At 49.9% G+C, this 11,597-nt stretch overlaps 2 protein-coding genes across 2 annotated transcripts; both read right to left on the bottom strand.

The window, feature by feature from the left end:
- Positions 1-312: 312 nt before the first annotated feature.
- Positions 313-2,959, bottom strand: BO88DRAFT_403962 (putative MFS phosphate transporter). The gene is made up of 3 exons (XM_025706493.1): positions 2,299-2,959; positions 2,072-2,239; positions 313-2,014 (listed from the first exon to the last, which is right to left on the bottom strand). Exons 1-3 carry the CDS (start codon positions 2,613-2,615, stop codon positions 502-504), a joined length of 1,998 nt encoding a protein of 665 aa, XP_025564125.1. The 5' UTR covers positions 2,616-2,959; the 3' UTR covers positions 313-501.
- A 2,985-nt stretch (positions 2,960-5,944) lies between these two features.
- Positions 5,945-7,054, bottom strand: BO88DRAFT_452589 (uncharacterized protein; the record flags this gene model as incomplete). The annotated part of the gene is made up of 2 exons (XM_025710705.1): positions 5,945-6,116; positions 6,192-7,054. The coding sequence occupies 2 exons, from the start codon at positions 7,052-7,054 to the stop codon at positions 5,945-5,947; spliced, it is 1,035 nt and encodes a 344-aa protein (XP_025564124.1).
- Between the last annotated feature and the right edge of the window lie 4,543 nt (positions 7,055-11,597).

Genomic DNA, 11,597 nt, shown 5'->3' with positions numbered 1-11,597 from the left:
AGGGTTGGTGGGCTGCCCGGCTGGCAGAATGCATGCGTGCGGGGCGGGGCCCGTTGCGTTGCGTTGTGTTGCGCTGGCAGGGGTCGGATGCATGGTTCAAGATCTCGGTAGGTGTCACGATCGTGATGTAGGTAGGTTACATGAGATATTACGCGTTGTACCATGGGAAGTTTTTGATTGGGTGGATGAATATATGGATCAATGTTGTATGTTGTATGTGGGAATCCCATATCAATGAGTGAATCATCACTTCTGGGTATATATATATTAATCAAGTCTATATACTAACGAGTACCATGTATGTACCTGGGTATTGAGTGCAAGACGAAAGGAATGAAGGCATCTCTCGCTCGACAGCTGACAAGGAAAAAACAATGTACTAAGAATGCAAAAATGGAATGCGTGTCATCATCATCCAAAATCTGACGTGCCACATCCAATCAATCACACATGCTCGCTTTCCAAAATGAACCCCAAAACGAAAGAAAAGAAGAACGCCATTTATAGTTCGGACTTTTCGTTATATGACTCCGTAGACGAATCCTGCGCCGCGGGAGGCAGCGCGAAATTATCCGTCTTGGTGGCAGTCTGCTCCATCGGGCGGAACATGGGACTGGTACGGTGGAAGTAGGCATGGACATGGCCCTCCAGGAGGGAGTCATCCGTGTCCTGCACGAAGTCCTCTCCCTTCTCGTTCTCGGAGATCTTGGCGGTCATGGCAGCCTCCCACTCGGCACGGTACTCCTCGACCTTGTGCTTGTAGTCGAGCTCAGCGTTGTAGTTCTTTCCGACGCCAGTCAAACGCTCCCAGAGGGAAAGGTGCTTGGAGTGGATAGCAGGGCCATGGTACTCCTGCTCGCGGCCGTCGCGGATGTACTGCCAGCGACGCTCCTGCTCCTTCAGATCGAGACCGGTGGTATCCGGCAGAAACAGCAGAGTCAAGACCATGCCACCAAGACCGAACCAAGGGACAACGTAGAATTTGGTTTGGGTGTCGATGTAGTTGTACAAGACGGATGCCAGGAGTGCACCGCTCTTACCGCAAGCGGCGGAGAGACCGTGGGCTGTCGCACGAATGGGAGTCGGGAATACCTCAGCAGCCACGAGGAAAGTGACGGAGTTGGGTCCAAACTGGTTGAAGAAAGAACTCAAGAAGTACATCGCCTGGAAAGCGTGGATGTTCTCAGGCCGGGTGTAGTACTCATAGTGGAAAGCAGGGACGACGAAGAGGATGAAGCACATGAGAAAACCGATCATCTGCATCCACTTACGACCGTAGAGCTTGTTGTCGACAAGGAAAGAAGCACAGTAGTAACCAGCCAATGACACACCGATGTTGCACAAACTCCAAAGCCATGTTGGCATGATAGAGTTGCTTCCAGGGCTAAGCACCTTGATAAATTCGGAACTGAAAAGCTTGTTGCCGTAGAAGAAGACATCGTTGGCGAACCAGCCACCGGCAGTAGCGATAATGCGGAAACCGAAATAACGGAAAGTCAGTTTCAAGGAGTTGACATCGTATCCAGTAACAGAAGCCTTCTTCTTAGCCGCAGCAAGCTGCTTGCTGGCAGCCTTCATGTGGTAGGCACGGTAGTACACCAGCCACAAGGTGCCGACAGCGGGAATGGCGAAAGAAATGCGGTAGGTCCACTGAGTAGCCACCGAAGAGTAAGGCGGGTTACCGCTACCATGGTGGAAGATGAGCAGCAGAATGATCAGGATGGCCTGGTTGAAGAATTGACCCCAACCCTGCATCAAGAAAGCACTGGTGACCTTGCGACCACGGTGGAGACGGTCCTCCTTGGTCGAGACCTTTCCGGAGCCGACAGCGTTTTCCATACCGCTAGTGGCAGTCATGGGATATTCACCACCGACACCAATACCGTAGACGAACAATGACCAAGCGTAGCAAATGACCCAGCCGTTCTCAGTGACACCCCAAGCAGCGGTAAGCATCACCAAACCCAGCAACATGATTGCAGCGTCCTGAATAAGACCCCAGCGACGACCGAGCCTGATATCAATTAGCTATGATTGCCGCGTATGCATTCTCCGGGGATCGAGAACTTACCAGTCGCCGACAATTCCGACCAAGATCTGACCGAAGATGATACCGACAATCTCGAGATAGTCGACCGCGTTGATCCATTGTTTGTTGCAAATCGTATGATCATCCCAGCAGGACTTGAAAGAGGCCTCGAACAAAGGTTTGATGTTTCCGATGGAGAACAGAACGTAACTAAAGAGGGACAATGTGAGCACAACGCGTTTTCCGCCGGTGACTAGACCAATACGTACCCCTCGAGACCCAGACCAGCACCTGGAAGAACCATATTTCGGAAATAGTACGAGATGGGCGAGAGAGGATCTTCCTTTGTCATCTGCCAGATCGAACTGAGTTCCCGCTTGGCTTCTGCGGCGTCGTAGGAACCGACGAACTTGATCCGCTTCAGGAGCGGCAAGTCGGCCCAATACGTGCCGTCGGGAGTATAGCTGTCGTCGGGGCGAATGAGGGCGTCAAAAGCGCCCTTCTCGTGAATATCCATATCCTCAAGAGGGTTATGGGTTCCCGACATGTCGGGCCCATGAGGAGCGCGTAGGCCGAAGTCCGTCATGGTGGCGTCGTCGAAGGACCAGTCGAAAAGTGGTCCGACAGTCCGGAAAATCGACGACAAAGAGGGGTGGACGCGAGAAAGCTTGAGACGTCCGTTGAGGGTATTCTCCTAACAAAGGAGAGGAGGAGGACGAGAGAGCAAGCTCGAATTGAACGTGATGAAGGCGTCACACACGATGCGGGCCAAGTCGGACAACGGCCAGCCGTCGAAACTTATATTCGGAGGGTGACGGCAAAAGGAAAATCTCTGGGCAGGCGTGGACCAGAACCAGCCCACCAGCGTGCTCCAGGCACATGTCCGAATGGTGGAACGTGATAAGCCAAAAGCAGGTCTGGGTAGCGGAGAAGATCCAACGTACTACTTAGTGTGGCGGGTTCCACTGGGCCTCCGAAGTCGAGGCTGCCGTGTCAGTGGTGAATGGCAGGCAACTCTGCCCCATCTTGCCCAGAACCACCTTCTGGTGCAGGGCCAAGCAACCCTAGAAGCGGGTGAAACTTCCCACGAGCCTCGAAAGCATATTTTTATTTTCGCTTTCTTTTTTTTTTTTTTTTTACCTTTTTTCTCTGTGTGTGCCAGGGTTCTATTCATTCTCACAACACACTCTGGGGATGGTAACACTACAGAATGCAGAGGTAAGCTTCTTCTTCAGGGTCTGAACGCCCGAGCACAACATCATTCTGTCTCCCCTTACTTGCAGTGTTGGAGATGGATCTCGTGGTTTCTTGCCTAATTGACATTAGTCCATGACTGCATCTCCAATGGATACAGCACTTTTTTAAAGCAGCCCACATCGGGTCGAGTGGCGGCGGAACTAAAGTAGAAGAGATACTTTAGTTTTAGTGCGATGATTAATGGAAAGTCGGCGGGGATCTTCCGGACGCGAACTTATGCCGCCGGCCAATCAACAGCGCACGTGGTGGCAGAATTCCCCCAAATCCCGCCGGATCGTCTGATACCGCCTTCTAGAATGAAAGACCCTCATCCCCACCCGCACCAATCAGAGGACAGATGGTCCGCATTCGGTTGACGGGGTGGCAGCGACTGCATAAGCGGGCATAAGCTGGTCTTTCTCTCCACGCTGGCTGGCTACCCAGAAGGGAAGGAGGCCAAGTGAGCATTGCAGTCACAGCCAACAACTCATTCAATTTCTACGCTACACACGGCTAATCCTGCGGAGAAACCGCTTTGCTTCATGATCATGCGGTGGGGGAAACTTTTTTTGGCTGACATGGAGAAGGAGGGGTTCCTATCATTGACGGTTGTGAACCTCACACGACCACTAACTACCACGCACGTCCCATTCGGCCGCTTTCTCCCCATACTCACCACTAAGTTCGTGACTTGTCAGCCTCTCACTTGCATAATCTATATGCCGACAAATCTCTCGAGTCAAAATTGCATAGTATCGCAGAACTTGTTCCACCCGTTTTCGAACTGACACTTAAGGGGGAAGGGATGCTCCAGTCGACACAGCCTCACCATGTATTATTGTGACGGACGGTCAGTCGTCTGTCATGGCCGATCTAGATACCACCTACGTACCCTTGCTGGATGTTGGTGCGGCAGAGACATGGGGAATGCATATCGAATCCTAGTCTACTAGCCGATCTCCTAAGATTAGTTGCTTAAAACCGAGGGGATCTTGGCGCTTAGACGCAACCATCAGCCAGTGGGAGTGCGTCTAGCGATCACGTTGCGGGACACCGTGCTGTTGCTTGTCGATAACGACCGGCCCGGTGTTGCCAACCTACCACATCTCTTTGAAACTCTAATCAACGCCTCCTCTGGTACCCGGGCATACTCGTCACCAATCTGTCAACTTCCACTGTATGCCGAATAGTGGCTCCATATGGTCCAGGCGTGTCAGTGGTGGACGGACGTGTCGGATGGTATTCCACATGGTCGCTGAATATGCCGTATCTATCCCTTGCGGGAATGATCTCTGGTACGTGGCTGTATGTCGACCACGAGAAACGTGGGTCATTTTTGCTGCCGGACACTGACGGAATGCTATGGCTGACTGCTGGTCCGATCACCTCCTTTCATCTGCTGTGTTCCAGCGGACATATCCGATGCCAGCTCGTGTGTCGCTCCCAGGCAACGATGAGGTGTCTGTCACTCGGCCCCGGACTTTCCTACTCGGGATGCTGCTACTTGTGTTCAGGGGAGCCAATGACATTCGAGCATCGAGCCCGTGCCTGGTTGGAGTCTTCTCGATGGCAGCAGCATCCCATATTCAACAGTCCTCCTACTATTGCTCTTGTCTTGGCATGATATCACTGCATCGTATCCTGAGCCTTGAGAAATAGTTTTGCTGATCCAAATGAAAGGCTGCCCCTGGTTCTATTGATCCTGCAATCTCTGCTCGTCTGGATTGCCTCTAGCTACTGCAGGGTCCGTTGGTGGCGCTCATGTTGACCGATTGCCGTGATCCTTCATCATTAAGCGTTGGCGAAGCAAGCTAGGAGCCACGGTTGGCCACGATGGTGCGCCGAGGCATCCAGATCTGATTCAAGGCCTCATCCGGTTCGTCGACCCAATCTACCCATTGCGAAACCCCTTATCGAGGAGGCGCGGAATGGTGGTCAGACACCGCCCCTTTTGTCAGAGCGGTCAATGTATTCCAGATGCCAGTCAAGTGACGCAGCTCTTAGCCTTTCTCTTAGAGGATCTAGCTTGGAATTCGAAAGATTGAACGAGTAGCTCATGGTATCCTGAACTGACCCCTCGCTGGATTTCAGTACTTAGGCATCAAGTAGATAGGCAGCATGAAGCAGTTGCTGAAGGCACTTAGCCTATCCCTAGCAACGATACCTGACATCAGACTCATTTGGTCAGCCTGCATATGGATTGGATCCTTGCTAGCCTTCTGGCTCATTCTACGGGTATTCTTACGCTCTTCCGAGAACCGCGTGTGCATAATGGGACTCTCGATGCAGGTAAATATGCCAATGCCGCATCAACTACTGCGCACTTATCTTGCACTAAGCCTGGCGCCGGGCACTGCAAAGAAACCTACATTGGCCTCGAGCCCCTCGCCTAATGCAAGGTAGCCCTATCGGGCATCAGCTACGGACACGCTGTTTTCGGCTCTCAGCTTACTGACATCCCACGCCCGAGTCAACCAGCTGACTCTGAAGGTCTATCTTGGCCTGGTCAATTGCCTTGTTAATTGCAAGGTAGCGAGGCAGCCGCTTCTGAATGGAGATAGGATTTCTCTTACGTTAACAAGCATTGACAAGCACCAACAAGAACAGAGTAGAAGTGTCCCTTGCATGAGTAGCTCTGGTCGTTTCGATCATCCGACTCGTGTCATATTTGCCTATCTCTTACTGCGGCTTTTGCGGAATTTGTGAAACCAGAGTCAGGGCAATACGCTCACGCAGAGTGCAATCCTGCCGGCCGGCCGCACAGCTGCCTAAACGGGATTCCAGGTGCTTATGTCTGTGTTTAGTATCCAGTGCGAGATGGCTGTCAATCTGCTTCTGATTATTGTCTAGGCTTACTGTGTAAGTTTTAACTCAGCAGGAAAAACTAACAGAGCATTCCATCGCAAACCCGAAACAACGGGCGTACCACCCCTGCGACCAATAGCTCAATTCCATGCAGTGAGGTGCGCCTTTGACCAGACTGCCGTCAACCCGGATGCTGTTCTCGAATGCTGCCGTGCAGCTTCTGATTTCCTCCTCGTTTGCCTCAAAGAAGACATCGTTTTCCACGAGCGCGAACATAACGGGTGCTGTGACATGCTTCGCCCAATTGTCTCGCCATGTGGGAAGCCAAATAATTGGATACTGCTGTAACTCCACAACAGGAGTTGCTGTATTCAGGCGGTCACTGTGCGCCAGAACTTCTGGGCTACAGGTCCCTGGCTTAAACATCATTTCATCCTTGACATCCACAGGCATCACAACATGATCCGAGCCGACCTTCTCATACACGGGTGGAGGAGAATTGTTCGCCGATGGAGACGCCTTGTCACCCATTCCGCTTACGATCAAACCTCCGAGCGGATATCGCGGCTTCTCATCCTGTGCATGCATCGCCGCAGCGACGATGCCTCCCATTACACCAAGGCTATGACACAGAAGGACAATGCAGTTGCAACCGTTGCCGAATTCAGACCATAATGCAGGGAGGATATGGCTATGCAACCAGCGCCCAGTTTCTTGATTGAAGTTCGATCCCTCCGGGACGGGTAGAAAGGAGCTAGTTCCACCAACGCAGGGTCGGTCAATAGATATGAACGGGATGCCGAAAGCAATACTTGCTCTAGAGGCGGAATAGTCTAGCGTGGCATCAAAATAATGGCAGTCGTAAGTCCCGCCGTGCAAGGCGACAATCAATGGACGATGGCGAGGAGATGCGGCTGGATCTGGGATCGAGTGTATGCCCACCACCGTGGCATTGTTCGGTAGGGCGATTGTGAACGACTGCATTGCAGGCTATACCGGTGGACTCGTAGACGAAGCGTTATGTTGAATGCAAGGATGGCGAATTATACACAGGCTCAGGGTAAGTTGCCTAAACCAATGTTGGGCCCGATTACAACTTGACTACAGTTCTGCGGGAAGTTACTTCCCAATATACCCAGGACTATGCACGCGCAACTTTCCTGATTTCCCTGATCAACCTGATCAGGTGCCGCGGGACCCGATCAGGTGGGTCAGATCTTTTTCTATTACAGAACAGTTCTGCATACTACAAAGATAGCTATCCTCTAATTTGCCTCACCCAACATCGACAATTAAGGGTCTACAATGACTTGATATCCCGTAAAGTGTATGCTCGAGTAGCCGAGTTTGTGGCGAAGACCCACCCGATTCGGGTATAGGCCTTAACTCCGGGCACGTCCGTCGGATGATATCTTCGTTGCACGGAGATAGGATTGAATGGATTACAGTGGGGAGGGTAGGAAGATTCATATTGGTAGACGAGAGTAGGGGTCGTGGAGTCGATGCTGATATTCATCTGGTAGCAGGGGTATTGGAAACGAGCGGAGTGTCATCTTTATATATCTCTGTGGCCTGCAGGGGAGCATTACCTACACAGCCGCCAGTACACGCATTGAGGCGGCTGCTTTAGGTTCAGAGAACATAGCTAAGCTACCAAGTAACTATATATATCTGTGCGGATGGGTAATACGTACTACTAGGAAGGGTGCTAAATTAATATGGTGATAACCTGATGTCGGGTCATGGTTACTATTTCAGTAGCCAGGCTGCATACGATAGGTTTCAGACATAAGGAAATTAGAGTTCTTCAATCAATCACGTAGTAGCTGATGGAATAAGATAAGAGATTATCAGATGCCATACCCGGATCTTGTTCTGCAGTGCTCCAGCAATCACTCCAAAACTCTCGAGATGTCACTACACCCATTGAATACCCTCCTGCGCCTTCAATCTACACCCTTCCCCAAGCAATATACCCCTTCACCTATTACTTCCTATTGACTTCCCTGATTCACTCATGTAGCTCTGATTTGGGCTATATAAACCCCACCACTCCCTGAGAACTGCAACTTCTTTCCTTCCTTTCTATTCCTCCTTCTCCATCAGCATTTGCTCTGGCTTTCTTATCATATTCTCTGTTGTTATATATGATGGTTATCTCATATAACATAGTGATCTACCAATACTACCATAAACCACACATCGTACCATGAAACCATATCATAACATCGCTAACATGAACCCTACCAGCTAAAACCATGACAGACACACCAAGCCCCCTAGTGGTACTCGGAATCCGAGTACTACAAGGATGATACTTCCAGAAAGTAATACCTCTCAAACCAACCTACCATCGAAATACATCTGGCACATATGCCCCTCATAATGCACCAGCGCTCCTTTTCCCCTGAAAAGTACAAGCGAAGTCTACCATTCAGACAGATCAAAAGCATAGCTCTAACCAAGTTCCATCTACCATCTATCTCGAATGAGAGCTACCAGTGCCAAAATGGGCCATTTGGATAAATGATGCAAGGGAGTAAATTATAAGCAATCTCGAAAGAAAAAGTCCGACAATGGGAAAAGGGCCTAGAAGTGGTCGACCCACAAAACCTCTCAGTTACAGAGGCAACGCTCTCACTTATCAGATTGATGTCTTCGTTGAGAACCAACGCCACAAGTTGCTCTGTATGAGATTCAGCATGGAGTGCCCTACGGCCCGCTACACTCCTACAGCTATACCTTAGCAGAGGATGAATTACTCGCGATGAGAGCTCTAACAGATTCGTTGATTCGAAGTGGACATTTACAAGAACGCAGCTTTGCTCGAATGGCTACCAAGAAATTGCGTTATCTGCTGATACCTGCAATGCTCGTCGTATAGGCGAAATCTTGATACGCTACGTCCTCCCATCGAAGACGGGGTTCACTAGTCACACAGATACAGAATGGATGGACGTAGGGTTACACGCTTATCGAATAAATTCTATGTTGATTAGCCGGAAGGCGTGATATTTAGACAAAATGAAGCTTGGATCAAAACTCGTCTGGATGCAACGCTAATGAGGTGTGCTGCTCGAATCACATACTAATGTATGAAAAGGATACTACCAGTTCCAGCAAGTTTCAGTACATCGACTATCCGGGGCCAGCCCGTGTGTTACATCCGAAGATGGAGTACAAACCCTAAGTCTGGAAATACGCACCGAAGACGTTCGATTTATGGAAGAGACGGACCAGGAAGCCTTCCGCATGTGGTCGGTGGCCTGTGTCAATCCAAACGGGGGATTAAGAACTATCCCAAAAGTCTGCCGAAGCTGAGAGGGGGTTCAACAAACATCATTGAAAGTATATGGCTGCTACGTTTCGACCAACTGCCGATGTAACAATGATTGAAACCGGAATGATACGGCGGTTGAAACTCAACGACTCATCCGTATTGGAAATGTAAGAGCCCATGGAGGCCATTTCAAGGCGGATGCCTCCCTTTATGAAGAAGATTCGCGTTATCTCGATGAAGGTGGAAAGGTACACCCACCACGCAATGATCGGGATACTTGTTATGAAAACACAGGGAGACTCCTTAGGGACGGAGACAGTGGTTGTTCATGCACTAACCCCTCAAATACACCGGGTCATAATCTCACATATCCTACCACCATTACAGGATGCTGCAAGGAGTAAGAGCCTGCTCATGAGATGAGCTGCGATAGGCAAATAGCGAGTGGACGAATCCAACAGGACGGCTCCTAGAATACATGCCAGACATTGGAGTCATGGCGGCCCTCGAGATTCATAGTACCTTCATGCCACATCGCCATGGCCTTAGTCGGTGGGGTGTTAAGGAGAAATATGGTTTCATAAGCACAGTTGCGGTCTTGATCGAATATAGGGTCTTGAAAGCAGCTGACTTAGACACAATGGGGAGTCAACAGAAAGAATCTTGGTGGTGGGAAAACCTAATCGAAAGACTAACAGCCAGGAAGTGTCAATATGGACAATATTCTGACCCACAGACTGTCGATATTAGAATGGGTCCGTTTAAACAGTGCACCTGCAATTTGAAAAATGGCTAAGATGCCCATGCAAAACTGACAAAGCCCATGGCATGCAGGACGAGAAGACAGGTTACGCATTCTGGCACAGAGAAGAGCCAGTATGTAACTGAGAAAATACAATACTTGTCGAAGCTCAAGCGGAAGACAGACCAGGGCACAACCAAACTCTAGACTAAAGTAAAGAGACAGGCACTGATTCCATATCAGGTGGTGGAAAACCCTTCATTTCCGAGCGAATGACAGATAGCGTGCAGTCAATAAAGAGAGGCGTCCCTAGACTACCTGAGTGAGTCGCAGCTTGCTATTTACTATTACTGGCTATGACTAACGGAGTAATCAATAACAAGGACAAATTCTAGTTGACTTTTGACTTGCTCAGGACGATTCTGACTAGAATGAAGCCCTAATTAGGACTCGGCTGGATGCCGTCTTTCTTACAATTCTAGCCGTCAAAAAGCGGCTATATTTTCTTCAGGATAGCCACAGATCTTCTTCCTCATCGTGAGGGTTATGAGGACTGGCAGGTTTATAACATGAGAAGTATCAATAGGTCTATGACAAGATTGACTGCTTCCTACATGGCCACACCGATTACTTTTTTTGGCATAAAAATGTTAATTTAGCAGAGACTAATACTATCATTATGGAAGCCAAGGCAGGCACTTGAGGACAGTGACAAGTAAGTTCAGCCATCACTCTTGCAGTGTCTCATCGCTAAAATAGTCCTTCCTGGTTATAGGTCTGCCAGTCCTGCTCCCGCTCCTGTTTCGGCCCCTGTGCCAACTCCCGTCGTCGTGTCGCTTGCCGGGGTCCATGAGGTCCTTAGACAATTTGGCCTCCCTACCAATCCGACCAGTCGCAACCCGAAGAAGATGTCGCCGGTGGATTTGGACGATCTCCGTGATTGCCTTCGGGCAGAGTATGCTTCTGCCAGAGCTCGTGCCGCGCCTGCCCCCATCGACCAGGGATATGTTGATTACATTGATCGCTGGTTCAATTGGATCGTGTCCGGGCTCATGGACGACAATGAGTTTCTTGTCCGTTGGGGTTCCTCTAGGCCCGGTGCCACCTCCGGTAGCCCCCAGGAAAAATGGACTGGCAACCGGCCTTGGCATAGGAAGTATCAGCGCGCGCAAATGTATAATACTACTTACTTGAGTTATAGTCTTGTTGATACGTAATGGGACTTGTCAATCAAGCATAATGGGACGCTGTGCAAAGAGGCCAGACATGCCAGTTTATGGTATCGCAACCGATAGTATCGACTGGGTCTTTATCAGAGTTGACCAACAATCGAGGGAAAATAGGATCTTTCATCGAGACCCTGCTGAATCTGAACTCTGAGGTTGTCACTTGCCTGCGGGGCCAACAATAATGGTTGGATAACGAGAATTTCAGGTTAATCGTACAAACGAGGAGCTGGCAGCAATTGGCATTACCGACCTGGACTATCCCCACATTTCGGAGAT

Source organism: Aspergillus vadensis (assembly GCF_003184925.1).
Source record: "Aspergillus vadensis CBS 113365 unplaced genomic scaffold BO88scaffold_8, whole genome shotgun sequence".
NCBI lineage: Eukaryota > Fungi > Ascomycota > Eurotiomycetes > Eurotiales > Aspergillaceae > Aspergillus > Aspergillus vadensis.
The sequence above is the reverse complement of the archived record's forward strand: the minus strand, read 5'-3'. Positions and strand labels throughout refer to the sequence as shown.

What these genes read in the sequence shown, in the direction of transcription:
- BO88DRAFT_403962 (XM_025706493.1), bottom strand. Translation starts at nt 2,615, where the DNA reads ATGACGGACTTCGGCCTACGCGCTCCTCATGGGCCCGACATGTCGGGA. An exon ending in GCTGGTCTGGGTCTCGAGGG is followed by an intron (nt 2,240 to 2,298) that starts GTACGTATTGGT and finishes GTCCCTCTTTAG; the next exon opens with TTACGTTCTGTTCTCCATCG. An exon ending in GTCGGAATTGTCGGCGACTG is followed by an intron (nt 2,015 to 2,071) that starts GTAAGTTCTCGA and finishes AATTGATATCAG; the next exon opens with GCTCGGTCGTCGCTGGGGTC.